We start from the raw sequence: 23,671 nt of genomic DNA on the forward strand, positions 1-23,671 counted from the left end.
GTGAGGCGGTCAGATAAGGCCTCACTCACTGTTTGATTCATGCTGAATCTTCAATGTTAAACAGCTAACTAGGTGACAACCTGGGGCAAGTACAAATGCAAAGGCTGTTGGTGGGTTTGAGAGAAAGATATAAGGCCAGTGTGATGACAGAAGAGGAGGTGAGGAGAAACATCGAAGCCTGATCACTTAGGGTGTGCCAGCCAAGATAGGAAGGTGGCATTTTCTTGGAAAATAACTGGAGATTTTTAAGCAGGAGAGTGCAAGACCAAGCACTCTAAGGTACAAGAAGAACCTTTGTTACAAATGATCTTTCCAAAGATACTTATATTATGAACAGTCTTGGAAGACAGAGATAGGGTCTCACTCTTAAATAAATGGATTTGTTCAGTGACCAGTAGGAAAGCTGGGGCAAAAGTCAAAACATCTTACTACCCTTCAAAAAAGATTGGGTTCCCTAAGTTCAGGATTTCATTCCAGTAATACAAGCCACTGTGCACATAGGTATGAAACCTGGCCGCCTTCACACTGTCCTATGGGAATATGGACTCAGGAATCTATACAACCATTGACTCTGGCTAGTGCTATCGCTGTACTAAATCCTTGGACTCCACAGTCTTGTGTTTTTGGCCAACATCCATGAAACGATGGCAGGCTAAAAAGCTAAATTCTCCTACTCCTCACCGTTCATGACATACATGAACACTATCACTACTAAGCTAAGAAATGCCAGCAGTCGTAATAGATGCTTTCCCATGCAATCCCTCCGATCCTCTAAATGGATTCTGCATTCTCTATCTGGCATAGAATGGTTCAAGAGTTGCTCATTATAATGAATGTAGGAAGAGCCAGGACGGGAAGGCTGCCTATAGGGTATGTGCTTTCCACCATGCTGCTTCAGACGTACAGGAGTGTGTGTTCAGCACCAACTCTAAGACAATGGCTGCTATAAAAATCAACACAAAAAAAGGTCAGAAAAGTGAGCATTAAAGTAGAAGACAAGTGTGGTTTCAAAGACAAGCATGTATACGTGTGTGCGCAGACACGCACATGGGTAGCCATGTGTGTATAGGTAAGGGAGACAGGGAAGACTGGATTGTGGTAGAGAAAAGGGTAACTATTCAGAAATCAAAACTGTATTTCTTGCTTCAGGGAAATGAGTAAGAGGAAACTACGATAAATTAAAAAAAAATACATTTCATGTAGCTTACCTATTAAACTTATTAAAGTACAAAATTTTCCAGTGTAAATTTTCTACTTTAATGACTGGATGCATTTCAATGAGAATCCTTAATAGACAACCTATTACCAGACATAAATGCCACACCCTTTTAGTATTCCACTGGGCAATAAAAAGTCAAAATTACTTCCTAAGACCTATAAAAATAATGTTTACATTTAAGGAATAAGGTCTGAAGTAGTTCTTAAAGTTATTTTGTTTTATGGAAAATGCACTATTGATTTTCATTTAAAAGCCAATCTCATTTAAAACATATCTTATTATGACATTATAACTACTAGAGGAATTTTGGCTGGAAAAATACCAACAGACAGCATAGAAATAGGTATTTAGTCTGAAAGTAATATCCCAGTTCAAACAGTAATTGGGAATTTTCTTTTGTTCTAAATGTTGAGAAGCAAAAGTAGCAGAAAACAGAAAAGATGAACAGTTAGAGAACCACATTTTTCTAGACACAATTGCCTCTTGGTTACTTCCATTCTAAATACAAAGCTAGAATGAAAAGTTATGAGCTGTACATGAAGATAGCTATAGGACATTAATTTTTTAATCCTCTCATTTTAATTTTTTATTTTTAGTATAGTTCACACACAAAGTTACATTAGTTTCAAGTGCGCAACTTAAGTGATTTGATGAGTTTATATATATTATGCGATGTTTACCTTATTCTCGACCTGGTATTCTATTTAGTCAACTGGCAAATAAGTTGAACTGTACCAAGTACTTTCAGTTATGCAGTGCCAAAAAAAACTTCTCTGGGTGCTTGCAGAATGTTCCTGAGATAGCCTGGCAAATGCTCCTGCCTGAAAGATCTCTTGGCAATGACCACAGTCGGTTTTAAAACTTCAGCCACATTTTGACTGTTCACTTCGAAGTCATAATAATTTACCTGAGCTCCTAAGGCTCACATGCTTTTTATGGTAATAGGAGACCCTAAAATAGCTCTATAAAAACACATAGTCAATAAATAAGTGTATACAAACAGAGGTAAATGTCAAATACGTGTACATACATGTGTGTATTCCAAAAGAAAATGAATGCACAATTATTTCCCATCATAATTTGTGTTCTGCATAATATAATGAGAACGTTGCCACAAGTTTAAATATACATTATAGCATCACACCTTTTTGTCCCAGAGAAACCAAAATGACCCAAAGCCAGTGACTTTCAATAAGCACATGTAAGTGTGTGCGCATGTGTGTGTTTGTAGAATTTAGAATGGTCTGGCAGAACATAATAAGCTGTGACTATTCTCCTAAACATTATCTTTGAGATTTTTTTTTAAATTTCATCATCTTTTTTTACAAATTTCTATGGCTTTCTTTCTCTACTCAACATATTTCTCGAATTCATTCACATTTTTAGATATAAATAGGATCTCATTTTCACTGCTTATAATATTATTTTATTACTTACTCACCTATCGGTGAGATTTGAACTGCTTTGGGTTTTTGGCTATGATGAACAATGCTGAAAGCAGCAATTTTGCACAAGTCTCCCTGTACCTATGTGTAAAAGTTTTTTAATGGTAGATCCTATTAGGTGGTTCTTAAATCTGTTTACAAATTGTTGACAGTTTCTTTAAGTGAAAGAGAACTGAACGTTTTAGAATGTAACACACAAGCAGTAAGGATAAGTATTCTTCGTTGATGCTTTTTGTTTTTGTTCTAAGAAGTGCTGGGTCCCCTTGTAAAATATTATTTGACAGTGTGGATTATGACCAAAATAGTTTGAAAGCCACTCCTCTCTCAGGTAGGAGTGGAGCTGGGTGATGAATAAAAGGAGAATCCTCTTCCATTTTACTACATGGTGTCAAAATGTTTCCTAAATGGTTGTGCCAACAGATACAGCTACCATCAGCGCATAATCATAGCCTACATACTAACCAAATTGTTATCATCAGTCTTCTATTTGGCAAGCTTATAACAGTATCACATGGTGCTTTTAACTGGTATTTCTATGGTCACTAATTAGCTGAAGTTGCTTCTCACATGTTTATGAAACATTTGTATTTCCTACTCTGTGAAATGCCAATTGTATCTTTTACCCACTTTTCTATTAGGTTTTCATTTTCTTAATTTGTAGTTTCTTAAATATTCTGGATAGTAACTTTAGTCAGTTAATTTTGTAAGTAGATTTTGGATTTTAACTGTCATACTTCATTTACTTGTGTAGTCCTTCAGTAAACAAAAGTTCTTAAATGTAGTCAAAAATACCTTTTTTCTCTTACTGCTAGCACCTTTTATAACTTATTTAAGAAATCCTTCCCTACTTCAAAGACAAAGAGATTCTTCTATACTTTCTTCTTAAGAATTTAATAATCCTATTCACACTTTAGTAGCTATTTTATCTGGAGTCACTGTTTTTGAATGGTGTGAGGTAAGGAACCTATTCACTTTTTCCTATGGAAAAAGGTTGAACTGTAACTTTCACAACTAACCCACTCTATGCCCACTGATTGGCAAAGTCATCTCTTCTGGATTTGAAGTGGCCATATATGTGCTATTGTTGGTGACTTTTTCAGTCCATCTGGTCCAATATATCCGTTTGCATCAGTAACTCTGTCCAAAATATTATAGCTTATGCCCGATTTTTCTTCTTTAGAATTGTTTTCCCTTTTCTTGAGCCTTTCCTCAGTCACCTATTTTGCAGAGAAAACTTACTAAAGTTTTTGAAAAGGCATATTAGGATTTTGAACAGGATTTTCTCTGACTCTGCAGGTTTTATGTAAATAAAATTGGTATCTTTACAATATGAAGTCTCTTTATAAACATAATGTGGCTGTCCATTAACTTGGGCCTTTTTAAAGTCTTTTGAAAAAAAATTATACTTTTTCCGTTTAGGTCTTAGACATTTTATGTTATATTTAATCTCTGTATTTTCTATCATTCTTTTAAATGGTGTCTTTAAAAAAATTATGATTTCTAATGTTTTGTAACTAATGCACATTTTATATATTCCATTGATAAAAATTTATTTCCAATAATTTTCTTGTGGCTTCCTTTTCATATTATTAATAGACAACCATATAGAATGGTTACTTGGTTATCAAATTTTCTATTTCTTATTTCTTGTTTTATCATACTGTAGGAACTAAATTCCTATTATTAGGCTAAGAAGGCTCTCTCTGTCCCTAGTACTCTACTTAGGCGTAGAGGGTTTGACTGGTTTATTGTTCTTGTTTTAAAATCTGAACAAGGGTTGAATTTTATCAAATGTTTTCCTCAATCTATTTAAAGTCTTAATGCACTAAATTATATTAATGGATAGTCTAATATTAAACCACACTTTCATTTCTGGGATAAACTCAACTTGGACATGAAGCACTTTCTTTTTGAACATTTGGTCATTGTGCATAGATATCTATATTCTATCAGTTTAGAATAATCATTTCATTAAATTTGGTAAAACTCAACTCTAAGACTTTTTGAGCCAAGTATTTAATTTGTTCAAAGATTCTAAAGAAGTCATCTTATAGGCTTATTCCAGCTTTCTTTTTCTTTTAAAGTGGTTTTAATATGTAGTAGTTTTCCTAGGAACCTACCTATTTCATCAACCTAATTCTATTTTACTTGCCTACAAATTACTGGCCTACAAATTATGCTTGCCTCTTTTTACTATCTTCTGTATCTGTAATTATAATCCTTGTTATATCCTCAATAGCTCCCTTTTCTTGATTAATCTTTTCAGAAATACAAGTAGGGGAGCAGCAAAGGGAGAGGGAACAGACCCCCCCACCCTGAGCAGGGAGCCCCAGGTGGGGCTGGATCCCAGGACCTTGAGATCCTGATCTGAGCCAAAGGCAGATTCTTAACTCACTGAGCCATCCAAGTGCCCCCTAATTGTCTTTTCAAAATAATGACAATTTTGCTTTTCAAAAATTCTCTAAGTCCTTTTTCCTTTATTCCTTTGTTTCCTTATTTTTTCCTAGGATTATACAATTCCTTTTTAACTTCTGAGGTCAGATGCTTACTTTATTTTTTTTTTCCAGTCATTCCAATCTTTTAACATAAGCACTTAAGGTACAATTTTTTTTATACCACTATCACGGCATTCCATAAATCATGGAGTATTCTCACTATTGTTCAGGACTAATTTTTCTCTATGATTTCTTCCTTAACATGAGCTATTTCTGTAATTTCAGAATTTTCAAGACAGAGGTTTTAAAATTTCATCCTTTTTCCAATTTGATTGCTAATTGCATATTATAGTAGTTAATGAAGAAAGCTGCAGCATAGAAATCTATCAAGATTTCATTCATGGTCTCTAGTACATGATTACTTAGGTAAAGCGCCACTTATGACTGAGAAGTGTACTCCTAATTGTCGAGTTGGGTTCTCTCTATAGTAATCAAATCAACTCTATTAATTGAATTGTTTAAATCTCCCATATCTTTAATGCTATATCAACTAGAGAGCTTTGTTGAAGTTTCCCCCAATATAATGCCAAATCTCTCAAGTCTCTAGAAATTAAAAATTTTTACATGTCTCTTTTGGTGCTATGTTATTATGCTCATGCCAATTTTTGAATTGTATCTTTCTGATGAATTAAGCTTTCTATCATGAAGTAACATTCCCTTATCTTAAGTCTATTTTGTCTGTTATCAACATAGTTTCCCTTTTTCTTTTGACTAATATTGTATTCATTAGCTGTTCTTTCAAACTTCTCTGCATACCTGGGTTATAGGTAGGTCTCAAACAGCATAAGGCTAGGTTTTGTTTATCCAATCTTAGTCTTCTAAAAATTTTATTGTGGTTTATAAAATATTTGTTTCTGCCACTTTATTTTAATCCTTCTATTGGTTCTTCTTTATGCATCTTATTAATTTTCTTTATATGTCTTTCTCGATCAATTTCTCCTCCTGTGATTTGGAATGTATACTGGATACATCTATCCTTTTACTGGTTATCCTTATAATTCTATCACATAAAGTAATTTAACAAGACCTGAAAGTTTACTGATAGCTTTATCTCCCTTCTTCTCCTTTGAACAATACAGAAAAGATTAAACACCTGAACTCCAAATACCTTGTTCAACTTATTTCACAATTCTGTCCAGGAGTTAAGCTCTGAACCCCCTTTTCTACAAAACAAGTTAGACACTGTTTTATTGTATACTTTCTTTATATTTAGTTTCATAGTAGATATGAAATTTGTCTCTCAATTCTTTCTTTCTGAAGAAAAAAAAATGTTGCCTCTTTAAATATATTCTTTAAAGTAGGGGTCAGCAAAATATACTTGCGAGTTGGCCAGCAGTTTCTAGAAATACCTGAATTGGACATAGCCACACTCTGTCACTTACATACCACTTACAATGGCTTTTATACTGCTACTGCAGAGCTGAGTAATTTTTAACATCTGGTTTGCAAGTATTTATTACCTGGCCCATTAAACGGTTAGCCAATACCTGCTTTGGGAGCTCCTTTAACAGAGAGATGTTCATGAAAAACAACCCTTTGCCCTTAAAGATTTCCCCAACTTTCTCACAAGACAGCCATGTTTGAAAATAGCTTGTATTGTAGTGGGAGTGATCTTTGAGTCTATACTATATTGTGAGAAAATTCTCATAAGTAGGTTTTTATGAAAGACTGATCAACACATAGATCTTTATTTCTTAAATTTAAAATTTAAAAAATCTATGTGTGTATCACCTCCTTCCAAAAAGCTTAGTGGTCTATATTCCAAACATACTTTTCTTGTCAAAAATATTTGTCTTAGGGGCTCTTGGGTGGCTCAGTGGGTTTAGCCGCTGCCTTCGGCTCAGGTCATGATCTCAGGGTCCTGGGATCGAGTCCCGCATTGGGTTTTCCGCTCAGCAGGGAGCCTGCTTCCCTCTCTCTCTCTCTGCCTGCCTCTCTGTCTACTTGTGATCTCTCTCTGTCAAATAAATAAATAAAATCTTAAAAATATATATATTTGTCTTATTTTATGAGAAAAATCATAGTATAAAAATGAGAATACAAAACACAAGTGGACTTCCACAGATGCTTTTTAATCATACTGCAACTCCATTTCTGACTCTTAGCCCATTTAAACAATTTTGTCTACCCAACTCAACATTTTCAACATATGATAATATTCTATATATATTGTTAACTTTGAAAATGACTGGAGAGCTTATTATATGAAAAAACATTGAAAAGTTTATAAATGTCTTCTTGTTCAGAGTTATATTTCTTTCAACATTAATGAATATTTAAACTATGCAAACCACCGATCTCTTCAGTTTTCACTAAACTCAAAAAGGTTTTTTTCTTACTTAAGTATTTAATTTTTATCTCAGATCCCTAAAATAAGATTAGACAAACTGAATTTAAATCTGCATGCTTTCCAGAGGGATGGGTATCGGGTACTATGAAAACACAGGCTAATTCTCTCAGAGTAAACAATATGCAAAAGTCCAACACATTCCCATTAAATGCTTTTTTAGCAGTTTACTCAATTTTGAGAAGACTCAATGTCAAACATATTAAATGACTGCTTTCTAGAAATTCCCCATGACCACATTTTCAGGAAGAAATGGGAAATACTTTAACTAAGAAAACCTTAAATATGTATTCCTGTACATATTCCTATACTGAAACACAGAAAAATCATTTTTCTTATAATTAACACCAGTCACAACAGTCTTTAAGAATATAAAACCTATGTGACCTATTTGCCCATTTTCCGCTAAGATTTCTTTTGTAGCTAAATACAAAATTTCCCCTACAGACAAAAAAAAAAATTTAAAAACCCAGAAACAATGGACAATAACTACCTTGTAGAAAATGAGTTATTCTTAGAAATCCCTATTTCCAACAGTATAAGTAGATGCTTTAGAGAGGAATCTAGAATGACAGTAAAAATTTAATTACACTCTCTGATATTACCAAATTCGATGAAAAAATGCTGTCAATGAGAATAGGAAAGCATCAAATACTATAATCTGGCACAAACATTTCATCATCTTAACATTCGATATAAGGTAATACTGGTTGAACTTTTCATGTCCATGAAACTTAGGAAAATGGGAAACTATCCTTTGAGAATGTCCCCAAGAATGTGCAGGTGCTGATGACTAAACTATTTCAGCTTTAAGGTGCTGTTTTTGGTAAAATCAGTTTCAGATGAAACAGCAAATTACCTATAAGCCTATCAGAGACTTAATATTATTGAACCTATATAATTACGCAATGAGTTTGTTGGTGATTTTGTCACACATTTTGCAACATTCTCAAATACATGAGATAGTTTAACCTATTCTACAACTTCTCTAATAGAAGAAGTATGGAATTTTCACAATTATAGCTTCCCAAAGTATAACTGGATTTTCCATTAAATGTGTTTTCTTCATTTGTGCTCTGAAGTAGTATAAAAATACTGTTTTCCCACAATCGTGAGGCTTGAAGAAAGGCACAGCTAGGTGCAAGAAGGTAGTCATGAAGTGTAGTGCTTAAAGGGAGGCTTAGCAATAGGGTAGTTTTGTTTGTTTTTGAGCTACTGCTAATTACCTCTTCAAGGAAAACACCCAGCTAAAGGCCTACAATTTTCATGTAAACCTGGAAATGTTCAAGACATAACATTAAAAGTAGGCTTAAGTAAACGTAGACCAGTATATCTGATGTATAAAGAGGATGCCATTTTATTCATTTTTGTTTGTAGTCTCCAACTTTAATGTTGTCTTTTCAACTACATGGATTAATATATTTATTATTATGTATTAGTTTATTTATTTTCCCTCCACTGCCTATCAACAGTTGACCTTACCATTTTATTAGAATAATCTAGTCTTTACCTTTTGCTATTATTATTTCAGTGAACAAAATATTTAAAAAGTAAAAGGAAAGTACAAATTACCAGTCATTTAATCATATAGAACCCGTCATCAGATGTACTTATAACCCCACTGAGTAAGGCATAGTAAGAATAAATTCTATCAGTAAAGAGAAAATTTAAGTCGATTAGTCTAGCTGCATTTGACTGTGAAAAGTCTAAAAAGTAAAGATTAGAAGAACCTATCAGTCTATTTTTGTGTGTGGTGTAAGGAAATGGTACAATTTCATTTTTCTGCATGTGGCTGTCCAATTTTCCCAGCACCATTTCCTTACACCACACACAAAAATAGATTCAAAATGGATCAAGGACCTCAATGTGCGAAAGGAATCCATCAAAATCCTTGAGGAGAACACAGGCAGCAACCTCTTCGACCTCTGCCGCAGCAACATCTTCCTAGGAACAACGCAAAAGGCAAGGGAAGCAAGGGCAAAAATGAACTATTGGGATTTCATCAAGATCAAAAGCTTTTGCACAGCAAAGGAAACAGTTAACAAAATCAAAAGACAACTGAAAGAATGGGAGAAGATATTTGCAAACGACATATCAGATAAAGGACTAGTGTCCAAAATCTATAAAGAACTTAGCAAACTCAACACCCAAAGAACAAATAATCCAATCAAGAAATGGGCAGAGGACATGAACAGACATTTCTGCAAAGAAGACATCCAGATGGCCAACAGACACATGAAAAAGTGTTCCATATCACTTGGCATCAGGGAAATACAAATCAAAACCACAATGAGATATCACCTCACGCCAGTAAGAATGGCTAAAATCAACAAGTCAGGAAATGACAGATGCTGGCGAGGATGCGGAGAAAGGGGAACCCTCCTCCACTATTGGTGGGAATGCAAGCTGGTGCAGCCACTCTGGAAAACAGCATGGAGGTTCCTCAAAATGTTGAAAATAGAAGTGCCCTATGACCCAGCAATTGCACTATTGGGTATTGACCCTAAAGATACAAACGTAGTGATCCAAAGGGGCACATGCACCCGAATGTTTATAGCAGCAATGTCCACAATAGCCAAACTATGGAAAGAACCTAGATGTCCATCAACAGATGAATGGATAAAGAAGATGTGGTATATATTCACAATGGAATACTATGCAGCCATCAAAAGAAATGAAATCTTGCCATTTGTGACAACATGGATGGAACTATAGAGTATCATGCTTAGCGAAATAAGTCAAGTAGAGAAAGACAACTATCATATGATCTCCCTGATATGAGGAAGTGGTGATGCAACATGGAGGCTTAAGTGGGTAGAAGAAGAATCAATGAAACAAGATGGGATTGGGAGGGAGACAAACCATAAGTGACTCTTAATCTCACAAAACAAACTGAGGGTTGCTGGGGGGAGGGGGTTTGGGAGAAGGGGGTGGGATTATGGACATTGGGGAGAGTATGTGCTTTGGTGAGTGCTGTGAAATGTGTAAACCTGGTGATTCACAGACCTGTACCCCTGGGGATAAAAATATATGTTTATAAAAATAAAAAATTAATAAAGACAAAAAAAAAAAAAAGAAGAACCTATCAGAATTATTTTCAAGGTTGTAAACCCCAAATATTCAGCACTGGAATAGGTCTAATTCGTTAAAAAATCAGATGTTAAAGGATATAAAGAAAACATCCTACAGCTAAAATATTTGTTTTGTTCTAGGTTTGGAGCTTTATACCTCCCAGTATGATCTCAGAAAACAATAATGCCACTAAAGACATTTTTTTATGCTGTAAACTCACAAAAACAAGCAAGGAGAGAAGATATTTCTTATAATAATTACACAAGTGGGCTCAACATCCAACCATGGGACTTTTACATGCTTTTCATTGGTCTGATAACACCATGAGTCAATCTACGAGATTTAAGGAGCATACAGGAAAAAGCGTAGTGTTTTGAAGTTCCTATTGGTCAGCTAGTTAGTCCATGCAATGGTCATCAGGAATGACATTTAAAGTTGACAAGCATCAAATTTGTGTGACTTAAATAATCAGTTTTGTTCTGGTTGTCCTCTTTACCAAGAAAATTTTATACTAAACATATCCCCTCATTGGATGAGTTCTTTTTTGTTTGGCAAATCACTACTTGAGTCTCAGTATTCAGTAGAAGACCAAATTGTATTTGATCAATCCATGCAGCAAGATTAAATCAGTTATAACTGATTTTATATTTGTTCACTACACAGTGTATTTCAACTGCATGAACCAAAAATTAACTTAAAGTCCTCAAGTAGCATGAATGATGGATCTTTAACAGGATGAAACATAACTTGAACAAAATTGTAGAAATCATCTAAACACAGAACTATTGATGAAAAACAGCTATTTATTTAGTTCAAAGTGTCTATGTGGAAACATAAAATAAAAAGGGGACACAATACTTAAAATATTGATCCTGTTATAATGCCATGGTGAAGGTAAAAATTACTTCTATTCTTTGGGGATAGCTAACTTGTTTTGAGGGTGCATGTACATTATGTGATTTGATCTTCAATATGGAACATCCCCAAAGAATACATGGTGTTATTAAAAGAAAACAGGCTCAGTAAGGTTAAGTAACTTGCCCATGGTTCTAATATCCCACATGCTCTGATGCCAGAGCCTGCACTCTCAGCCATGGCCATCTTCCCCAAAATAAGGCAGATGGTAAAATACCACTGTCAAAATTAAGCAGCCAGGGTTAGGCTTCCCGTAGGCCAAGTTCATAAATCACTTTCGATCTGAAGAAATGAGAGTGAATTCTTCCTCTGTGATGGTCATTACACAATTCAGCCATTACATAGTTCTATGCAGGGAAGGACGTTTAGGGGGAAACTGTTTTGACTTTAGGGACAAAAAAAAACTGAATGTTCAGCACGTACACCCAAACCCAGTGCATGAAAAAGAAAATATCTAACAGAGGCTACCCCACTTTTTATGTATGCATTAGTAATCGCTTTTAAGGCAGGATTGTTTTTCTCATTCTCAAAATCTTAACCTGAAAGTGGGGTACCCAGATATGCAGGGTCTGAGAAAAAGACAAAGAAGGATGTCCACTGATCTTTTTTGGTACTTTACAATCCCTATAGAAATGTTCATGTGAGCAGAAAAGGAACTGCATGAAGCAAAAAAAAAGTCTGACTTCTTTAAGTGTAATCACACCAATTCTGTATGGGAATATATGAAATAGTAAACTTAGGTGGTCATCACAGTGCTTACATATGTCTAATTAAAACAGAAAATTGACAGAAAGAGATCTGCAAATAAAGAGATCACACTGGTGGCTGTCAGAGGAGAGAGGGCTGGGAGCACAGGCAAAATGGGTGAAGGGGAGTGGGAGATATACAGGCTTCCAGTTATGGAATGAACAAATCATGGGGATGAAAAATACAGTATCAAGAATATAGTCAATGAGGCTGTGTCATAACAGATGGTAGCTACACTTGTGACAAGTATAATAGCATAATGTATAGAGATGTTGAATCATTACATTGTACACATGAATCAATGTAATATTGTGTATCAATTATAGTTCAAATACACAGAAAAATGACATATTCTTAAGTACAATTTGGTAGGAAAATTGTTTTCAAACATGTTATCTATAAGGGAACAAATAACAAAGGAGAGCCAAGAGGGGAAGCATTCAGAAGTATTTCTCTAGGATGAGGTCGTTAAGCAAAATAAACAGGGTGTCAGTAGAAATTTGCTTAAGGAGTTAAGAGTGTTGTTGCACTGTGCTAATAATTCTGGCTAAAGAAAGAGAATAGCAAAAGAATTTTCAGTGATGGAAAAGGAAAGCATCACCAAGATAAGAAACAAAAATGTTAAAGAAGAGACCACAAGCTTCAGGTATGAGCAAAGGCACTTTGAGCAAAGTTCTCTAATATAAATATGAGTGAGAAGTGGGGCCAAGACAAACATTATGCTTCAAGACCATAGGGCCCAACAAGACACATGAAAATTAGGTCTAAATGTAAAGAATCAAGGTGAACATGCTAGAGCTGTTAGGTAGGATGGGGGGAGGGATGGAGGGTCCTAGTAAAGCCAATGAGAATTCCATTATGGGCTCAATTCATCCCATAGAAGCCCACACCTCTGTGAGTAATGGGTACATTGGTAATTGTATGTAACAATGAGTCTAAAACCAATTACAAGTGGAAAACGATGATTACCGTTGCACAACACTACACAACAGAAGGCATGAACTTCACCCGATGAAGCCTGATGCCTGGGAGGACACCAACATACTCAGCCTACAGTGTGGGGTAAAGTATTCCCACCTAGTATCTCCAATTTGAATTCTATAGGTTCCCATGAGTCCTATAGGTAACAACAATCTATTACAGGAAGATGCTGACTCTCTACCCCTAACCCCTAACCTTAACCCTCATCCCCAGCCTAGGGGTACATTAATAGTCCTCTAATTTTAAAAGAGAACATTTTATGCTGTGAAATAGAACCAGACCAACAAACTTTCTGTACCATGAACCCATCAATGTAGACAGAAAGTTATTCTATTAAGGAATGAGGATATAAAGTAGGTCTTGTGCTGATTCCCTCTAGTAAATTACCAAAAAAGCCCTTAAAAATCACATTTTAACAATTCTTCCAAACTCTCTGAGCAATAGTCTACTTGGAAATATTTTCTAAAGTACAGGCATTAGAGTCGGGCAGGCTTCCATTCAAATCCTAGCCCCTACCAATTCTGGAGCCTTCTGAAAAGACACTCAAATTCTTTACCACCAGCCTCCCCAGCCCCCCCAGCCCCCATTACTGCACGAGTGACACTCTGTACCTCACAAGAACACTGGGGAGACAAAGTTGGATGATGTAGATAAAGCATCTAGCATGGATTCTAGCACGAAACAGGCACTCAATTACTGGCAGTTGTTTTTGGGTTTGTCTTGTTGAAGACAGTAATAAAAATAAAGCTAAATATGATGATAATGGAAACTTATTCCTTATTTCTTGGAAATTGATGAGTAGTTCTAAATAGAAACCATCTACCTAGAGTAGATTGTTAACACAACAACAAATTAATTGCCGGATGAGAATCTCCAACTAGAAAAGAGGTGAGGTAAGCTGCGGTCACAATGAGCAGGGCTCCTCAGAGGAAGCTACATGATAGTGGAACTTTTGCCTCTTGGTCTACATTGCTTGAGGCATCAGTCTAGAACAGATGTTCCTTCTTTAGCTATTGTGTAGGAACTTTCAGAAAGGAAAGGAAAACAATAAATATATAAAAGAACATGAACAGCTAAATATAAACAATGTAGTTAAAAGATCTTAGTAACACTTGTAAGAGATTACATGAGTTGGTGAAAGGTATCGCAAAGAGCTTTAAATAAAAATGAGCCAGACTTTAATTGTTTAAGAGTAAATTTTGGGGCAATTCTAAAATATAAATATTTTTGAATAAATTATTCACAAAATTATTCACAAACCAATCAGTATTAAAAATAAATTTGGAAAAAAAATAAAAGAGGTCACATTTTTTATTTTGGGGAGGTATTAAGTTTCAGGTTAGTTCTTTTAGTCATTTAAATGTAATTCCCATGTTTAATAGGAATTGATAGAGTTCAGCATCTATGGGATAGACTGGTACAAGACTCCCTGGGTTAGCCCCTCAGCTCCATCAGTTGCTGGCAAGTCACAACGTCTATAAGCCTTAGTTTTTTTATCTGTAAAATGAGAATAATACCAATATGGATATCACATCTAGTAATTGTTAGGGTTAAATGAATGAATAGGGCACCTGGCACTTGGCTAGCATTATATGTATTAGCTATCAAAGCCTGGCCCCCACCCACCAAGATTAGACTCTTGCTCAACAAATTTACCCATCTGCTGAGTAATAGATAAATGCCATGAATTACAATAGAGAAACAAGGTAAGCAAGATAGACACACATCTAACTAGATGAAGCGAAGTCTGAGCAGAGAGCAGAAGGGTGAGTATAGTAACTCTGCCAGGCAAAATACGGACAGAATGCTCCAGGCATAGGAAACCATAAATAGAATGATCTGAACTTGGGAGAAAACATTCCATGGAAAACTGCCATAGTTGGTGGGAGTGGGGGGGTTAGGTATGGAATGAGGACAGTGGCTCCAGCTCCATGTACGTAATACAAAATGGACCTCCACCTTATTGGTAAGATTTGCTCATTCATGGCCAGGAGTATTCCTAAATACCAGTGGATGAAGTAACAATATAAATGTATCTTACCAGTATTTTCTTAAAAAGGAAATTTATTTTCTTGCTTATTGTATTGATATGCCTTTCCAGAACAGACCTAACACATTAAAGTACTACATCTGTTGCTAAAATTTGCACACTGATTCAGTGAAGTTAACTGGATTTTCAAAGCTGAATAGTGTGGAATTAAATAGCAACATAAGGGATCAGGAGAATTTGAGAAAACAAACCATTTGTCAAAAATTTTTGCCAATATTGACACTGTCATCTTTTTAAACATACACTGTCTAAAATTCAAGCAGTATAACTATATTTACCACAAAGGAGGAAACAATAAAATGTGTGTGCCAAATTCACCACCTTGATATAACCACTTCCTTCCAGTCTTTTTTTATTTTTACGCAAAAGAAACTTTCCTCTCCAAATTATTCATTTAAATAAAATATTTAAGCACTGGGTGGCTCAGTTGGTTAAGCAACTGCTTTCAGCTCAAGTCATGATCCCAGGGTCTTGGGATCGAGCCCTGTGTCAGGCTCCTTACTCAGCAGGGAGCCTGCTTCTCCCTCTCCCTACTATTCCACAGGCTTGTGCTCTCTGTCAAATAAGTAAATAAAATTTAAAAAATAAAATAAAACATATTTATATTTATATCTAATGAGGTTAATTCAGTACAATGCACATATGTGTGTGTGACAGCATCTACTTCTAGGAACCATGTGAACTCTGAAATAAAGTGTTGTTCTTACTTTATTACCCTCCTCTTTTGAATGGTTCTCCACTCAACTCAACACTTTCACTCTCTGCCTATCACTTAGTAACACAATGACCAAGTTACCCCCAGAATGCCCAAAGCCCTTTAATCCTGCCAGATCTTAGAAAAATTTGGAATTAGACTTGATTCAAATGCCAATCTAAATGTTTAAACCCTTTGTTTCATTAGAAAACCCTTTGTATGCCAGTGATCTTATCTGTAAAACAGAATATAAGCTATAAAACATGAGAAGGAGCACTACATAACATTTAACTGTACAGGCTTTTGGAGGAAGCCTGTACAGAGTGAGTTCAAATCCTTGTTCTACCATTTTATAGCTACATGACATTAAGCCAGATATGTTCCATCTCTGTGACACAGAGGGATGGTAACAGTGAAAGGTGGACAACTTTTATGAAGATTGACTGAGATAACATATATAAGGCATTTGGAAGAATATCTGGTTCACAGAACACTCAATATATGATAGATTTTATTATTCCATATATCTATTTTATACTTTTATGCATAATTGTGTCCAGGGGTCCCTAAGACCACCCTCTGGTTTGATAATTTGTTGGAAGGACTCAGAACCTAAAAAGCTCTTGTACTCATGGTTACACTTTATTACAGTGAAAGGGCACAGATTAAAATCACAATTGATTTCTCCCAGAGGAGTTACATTATTCTAGCAATGACATGTGACAATGCATAGGAAGTACAACCAAGAAAGGGAACTCTCCCATGTCTTGGTATCAAGAGTTTTTATTGGGAAGGTCAGTCATGTAGGCATGGACTTTCTTTCTTTCATTTCTTTCTTTTATTTTTTTTTTTTTAAGATTTTATTTATTTTTTGACAGAGAGAGACACAGCAAGAGAGTGGGAGTGGGAGAGGGAGAAGCAGGCTTCCCGCCAAGGAGGGAGCCTGATGTGGAGCTCGATCCCAGGATCCTGGGCTCATGACCTGAGAAGAAGGCAGATGCTTAATGACTAAGCAACCCAGGAGTTCCCATAAAACACATTTCTAGCAAAAACTATCTATAGGCTGGTCCAAGGCCCCAGGCTAATATCCAAGATCTATAAAGAACTCTTCAAACTCAACACACACAAAACAGATAATCACATCTAAAAATGGGCAGAAGACATGAACAGACACTTCTCCAAAGAAGACATATAAATGGCTAACAGTCACAGGAAAAAATGTTCATCATCATTAGCCATCAGGGAGATTCAAATCAAAACCACACTGAGATACTACCTTATACCAGTTAGAATGGCCAAAATTAACAAGACAGTAAACAACATGTGTTGGAGAGGATGTGGAGAAAGGGAAACCCTCTTAAATTGTTGGTGGGAATTCAAGTTGGTGCAGCCACTTTGGAAATCAGTATGGAAATTCCTTAAGAAATTAAAAATAGAGCTTCCCATTGACCCTGTAATTGTACTACTGGGTATTTACCCCAAAGATATTGATGTAGTGAAAAGAAGGGCCACCTGTACCCCAATGTTCATAGCAGCAATGGCCAAAGTCACCAAACCGTGAAAGAACCAAGATGGTGAAAGAACTGTCCCTTCAATGGAAGAATGGATAAAGAAGATATGGTCCATATACACAATGGAGTATTATGCCTCCATCAGAAAGGATGAATACCCAACTTTTATATCAACATGGATGGGATTGGAGGAGATTATGATGAGTGAAATAAGTCAAGCAGAGAGAGTCAAGTATCATATGGTTTCACTTACTTGTGGAGCATAAGGAATAACACGGAGGACATGGGGAGATGGAGAGAAAGGAGTTGGGGGAAATCAGAGGGGGAGATGAACCATGAGAGACTGTGGACTCTGAGAAACAATCTGAGGGTTTTGGAGGGGTGGGGGTGGGAGGTTGGGTGAGCCTGGTGGTGGCTATTAAGGAGGGCATGGATTGCATGGAGCACTGGGTGTGGTGCAGAAACAATAAATACTGGCACACCAAAAAGAAGTAAAATAAAATAAAATAAAATGGAAAAAAAAAACCCACAAAACAAAACAATATATAGGTTGGTCCAAGGCCCCAGGCATCCAAAAACATCTGATCTGTGGGAGACAGGGTATTCTAAGGGCTACAGGTGACCTCCCAGGTGCCAAGGGAGGGTGTGTACTTTCTTTGAGATACGCAGGGTTGGAATACCTCAAGCCTACTAAATTAATCCTTCACCAGACACTAATTCATTTAACAACTACCATGTGCAAGAAGCTGCAATAAATATTTAATATGTAGTAGCTGGTTTAATAAACACTTTTATGAGAAGGGAATTAATATTTCTATTTACAAATATGGAAACTGAGGTTCAGTAAGGTTACATCAGTTCACAGTCACATAATTAGTGTGGAATCCAAGCCTAGCATTCTTAGACTGCAAAGCCTTTGCTACTTCCACTAAAGCCATGTTGCCTCATAAGATATAAAAGTGAAATATACTGTATAATAGTTCACACATATAGAGACATAATAAATATACTTATCAATTGAATCCAATTTTTCTACTTCTGGTAGTGAAAAACTAAAGAATCATTTTGAATTTGTAGAGGGAAAAAACTAAAGCTATGGGCAAACGTGTATTTATTGTAGACCAGTTTTCCCTTAAAATACTGAGTTTTGATTAAAGGACTATTTCACCATAACCAAGTGCAATACATTCAGCAATAAATTTTTCCTAGGAGTAAAAAGAAACGCTTCTTTAAAATTCAAGTTTTCTTTACTCTTCAAGAAACTTTTTAATTCCCACAAACATTTGCTGAAATAGAGAAATGACTTACCCATCTATTAAGAATAACATAATTTTTTATTGCAAAAATGTATCACCAGTTTCCCTGGGGAGGCAACAATGCTTTCTCACTTTAATATGTGTGTGGTTCTTTTTCCTCATCTAATCAGCTAATACTTTTCAAAAGATCTTTTTAATGCCTAAATGAAAGGATTCCACATCAAAGACCTGACCTCCCTATTAAAGTATCTAAAGGAAACCCTAGGAATGTAAAATCCATTCAGAGGCAAATCACAGGTAGCTTATTGTACAATGCATTAAGAAAAGAAAAGGAAAAAAAAAAAGAAAAAGAGCTTCATAAGAGCTTCATGGAATTTGGTGAAATTACACCACAAAAATACAAATTGATCTTAAGTATAAAGAAACAAATTCATAGCCAAAAACATATTATAAAAGTGCTCTATAATTGGCCAGGAGGGGAGTCTTTATGAAAAACTTCAGAATTTGTCACATTTTCAATCAAAATTTCCAATTACAGCTTAATGTTGGGAAGGCCAAAAAGAGAACAAACTTTCTATTTTTCAATCGTATTAAAATCAGAAATTTTTAAAGCTAACTTTCAACATAGGGAAAGGTAGGTTTTTACTACAGACAACAAGAGTGGAATAAGGTAATGAAATTAAAGTAATAATTGACGCGATGGTATAGACACAGACACCTTTTTAGAAAACAAATGAAAATTTTAACATACCATGAATGTGGTTCTGAAGTTATTTAAGTCATTAAAAAAGTCTTCCACGGACATCTTCTTCACATCGATGGCATAGTATCCCATCAGACTCTGGTATAACTTCTCCATCTTTTCGTGTAACTTTAAAAGCTTCTCGTATTGTTCTTTTGCAGTGATAACAAAGCTGTATGTTATAGTTAAGGGATTCAGAAATTTACAAAGTAACGTTTAAGGAAAAATCTGGGAGTCTAGTGTTTGAACTGTTAGGCACTATTACACATCTCCAAAATGCCAGAAGTACCTCTAACAAGTCACTGCTCTTACAACTCAATCCATCCTGTGCAGCAGTGAAATCCTAACTTCAATCTCATAACTTTGTCAAAATTATCAGAAAATTTAAGTATTTAAAATTTTTCTTTTACAACTGAGTTCCAGGAAATTCTACTTCCAACTTGTGTATATATGTTATTCAGATCATGCAGTATGATTTAAAGTAGAGCTTGGTAGCTGAAATGGAGTAATTTCCACAATACTGAAATCAACTACATGGGCTCTGAACACAGAGGTTAAACAGACCAACTGGGGTCAATTTCAGACTCCTGTACCTGGTGGTAAGTGGCTATGGGCAAGTGCCTCTATCTCCCTGTGCTACCATTTCCTCATCTATAAAATGGGAATGAGAACACTACTTATTTTACAGGGCTGTTCCAAGGAGAAATGAGTTAATAATGCCAAATTCTTTGAGAGATGAATACCACTTTGTAGTAAATGTAAACACTTAGCTTTTTTATTGCCCACTTACTCATTTTAAGCTTTAAGCTTCTAAAATCAATCCAAAAATAAATTAAGAGTTACATTAAGAACTCCAAATGAACATAACTTCATGTTTTAACTTTCCTTTGGAAAATTGGTACATACCTTATTCTATGCATTACATTATTTAAAATTATGATCTGGCACATATACCTGCACATACAGAAATGTTCTTCTCTCTCTTATTTATGACAACACAGCTCAAAGCACACTGATTTTCAGAAGGCTAACAGTGAATGTAATGATAGCATTAGAAAACATTTTTTAAACAAACCATAGCATTTCCTTTGTGGTGTGACAAATCACTAATGCAGTTAGATATACCATACCTCATTCTGAAAAGATGACACTGTTAAGAGTATTGTTCATATTCCTCTATGGCTCGTTGGGACATTTAAAGATATGGAACATATAGAATTAAGCTTATGAAAGCCATTTTGTTGTCTTTAATGTAAAAAAAATGTATTTTTTTTACAAGTCAGTAGTAAAAACAACTAGATTAAGACCAAGAAAACAAAACCGAACATGGAATATTTATAACCTAAAGGAAAGATTTTCCACAATTTTCAATTTTAAAAGATAGGATTCCTCTGATCAGAGTATTCCCCAGTAGAAGATAAAATAAGGAAACTGATCTGAGCTCTTCACTTTGAGTAAGAGACAGCACTGGTTCCGGATGGGTAGTGATATTCAAGGTGCACAGAAAATTTCTGACACTTAGAACCCAAGCTCCCCAAAAGGAAAGGCATCCCAGGCAATCACAGCTCACTTATACCCATGTCTAGGGTCAGACCACAGATTACCTACTACCCTTCTAAAGCTGGTTCGTTCTTTTTTCTTCTTTCCCCTGCCATACTCTGCTCTTCTTTCTTTTATATATAGTATTTTAGGAAAAAACGAATAAACTAGAATGTAGGAAGTTTGGATTCTAATGCAAGAGTTGATATTTTTTAACAACCTTAAGAAAATCTTTAGATCTTCCTGTGGCTCAGTTTATATTAATCTGAATAGCAAAATGCCTCCTTATATTTTCTAGAATCTACTTCAGAACAGTAGCAGCAGTTAACGAATGTATGTGCAGTATCAATTTTTAATGCTTGGATGAGTAACAAAAGATTTTGTATAATTACTCAAATCACAAAATCGTAAGAAATTATAACAATACAGTCACACGTGACGGATTTTCAATCACTTTGTCGTAGGAAATATCCATATTCATGAAATATTGTAAAGTGAATTTATGTAAATTAAAAAACATTTGAAACACATTCAGGAACTAACATTAAATGGACCATATGGTGATTCATTTGTAACATGAAATAATCATTCCATCATTTATATAGTAAGGTCAGAAATCAGCATTAGTTTATTTATTCAATCTATAACTCTCACCTAAAATTATTTATGTCCCAGACACAGGCTATATCCATATGGATTATTTATCTATTCTCAACTCTTGTCTAAAAGAGAAACTGATTTCTGCCTTTGCTTGTCCAAACCTATCATTTAAAGCTTCCTTCAATTCTTCCTCTTTTGCAAAGCCTTTTTCTCTCATCTCTATGGCTCTAAGTTCGTTCCATTGAACACACAGCATTTGTAATCCATTGTATTCTGCTAGAACAGAGTTGAGTTGTTCCTGTTAGTCCAACTCCCTACTAGGGCTTGGGTCCCACCACATTTCTAGAGGACAGTCACCTCTGACAATCAGTCCCGTCTGTAGATGCTGTGTTCCATCTTCTTGGCTGCATTAAGTCTACTCATCTGTCAAAAGATTGGTGCCAATTATTCATTTTCCGCTAGTGTGTCATCACTCTTAAACTTTGGTGGCAAGGGTAACAGGCCTCCTCAGAAGTGTGATGAAAGCTATGGAACTTCCATTCAAAAAATTTCATATCTACACATTCACACACATACAATTTGGATGTAATGCTAAGGCCTAAGAGAATCCCTGAAAATAGGTGTGCTGGACAACACGCTAAGTGTACTACTTTAGGGAGTGTTGCTAATTGCATGGTCCTAAAGCTACTCCTCTTCTTCTCCCTCATTGCATAGTAAGGCTTTGCATTTTAGTAACAGGCACTTCACAAATATTAGTCATTTTATCCTAATACCAGGGAATATGCCCGTTCTCAAGAATCAGTTTGGGGACATCTGGGTGGCTCAGTTGTTGGGTGTCTGCCTTCAGCTCAGGTCATGGTTCCAGGGTCCTGGGATCAAGCCCTGCATTGGGCTCCCTGCTTCTCCCTCTCTGTCTGCTGTTACCAACCACCTCCCCAACCTGACTGCTTGTGTGATTTCTCAAATAAATAAATATTTCTTAAAAAAAGAATCAATTTGGTCAACAGGTTAAAGTCAAGCTGTTAAGTATTACCCAATAACACTTCTTAGGATTTTCAGATAGTAATCACAAGTCAATAAAACATTAGAAATATGCTTAAGCATTTTTTTTTTTTTTTTGAGAGAGAGCAAGAGAGAAGGTGTTGAGGGGGTGAGAGAAGGAGAGAGTTTTCTTAAAAAAAAAAAATATTCATTTATTTGAGAGGGGATACAGGCACAGAGGGAGAGGGACAGAGAAACTCAAGCAGACTCCCCACTGAGTGGAGAGCCCGACACAGGACTCCACCTCATGACCCTGAGATCAGACCTGAGCTGAAAGCAAGAGTCAGGTGCTTAACCAACTATGCCAAGGTGCCTCCAGAAAGAGAATCTTCTGCAGGCTCCACACCCAGCACAGAGCACGACACAGGACTCAATCTCACAAGAGATCAGATTGTGACCTGAACCGAAATCAAGTCAATTTCTTAACTGAATGAGCTACCAGGCGCCTGCCTGAATGTTCTTAATAAAAATATTGCAATTCTATATAAACTAAAAAGATAAGATGGGAAAGAAAACCAAGAGCCAAAACCATGGGAATGACATGGTCTTGTTTTAACAGCTAGAGAGCTTTCTACGTTAATTTTCTTATCATTGTTATCTATGAAACAATTTGCTCCCAAAGGAATGAAGTGGAGCTTTGAATAACTGGAATTACCCACAAGAATGGCAAAATTGTGACTGAACAGAAACAATTTGGGAAAATGTCAAATTAATTTTCAGTTTAAAAGGATTGTCTGATAGGTCAGAATAAACGGTTACATTAATGAGGCACTCCACATCATTGCTGATGGGCTATTCTCTCACTGAGCGACGGTGAAACCACCCAGCACAAATACATTCCACATTCAGTCTCCTGTCCTGCCCTGATTATTGTGCTTTCCCCCCACTATGATAGCTATCACTTCCATTGACACATCTTACAAGGACCAGCTTTAGTCGGTCCCCTACAGCTAAAACCTTTCATAGATCTTAAGTAGTCAGGATCCAGCCGGCCAGGCAGCAAGCCAGCCATTCGGT

General features: G+C 35.8%; 1 protein-coding gene across 1 annotated transcript in view; it reads right to left on the reverse strand.

Annotated features, from left to right (window-relative positions):
• DIAPH3 (diaphanous related formin 3) overlaps positions 1-23,671 on the reverse strand; it is a 498,555-nt gene that overhangs the window by 161,354 nt on the left and 313,530 nt on the right. Inside the window, exon 24 of the mRNA XM_059377539.1 lies at positions 19,484-19,647. Within this exon, the coding sequence (XP_059233522.1) occupies positions 19,484-19,647 (164 nt within the window). The remainder of the gene's footprint in view (positions 1-19,483; positions 19,648-23,671) is intronic.

Source organism: Mustela nigripes, chromosome 15 (assembly GCF_022355385.1).
Source record: "Mustela nigripes isolate SB6536 chromosome 15, MUSNIG.SB6536, whole genome shotgun sequence".
Classification (NCBI taxonomy): Eukaryota; Metazoa; Chordata; class Mammalia; order Carnivora; family Mustelidae; genus Mustela; species Mustela nigripes.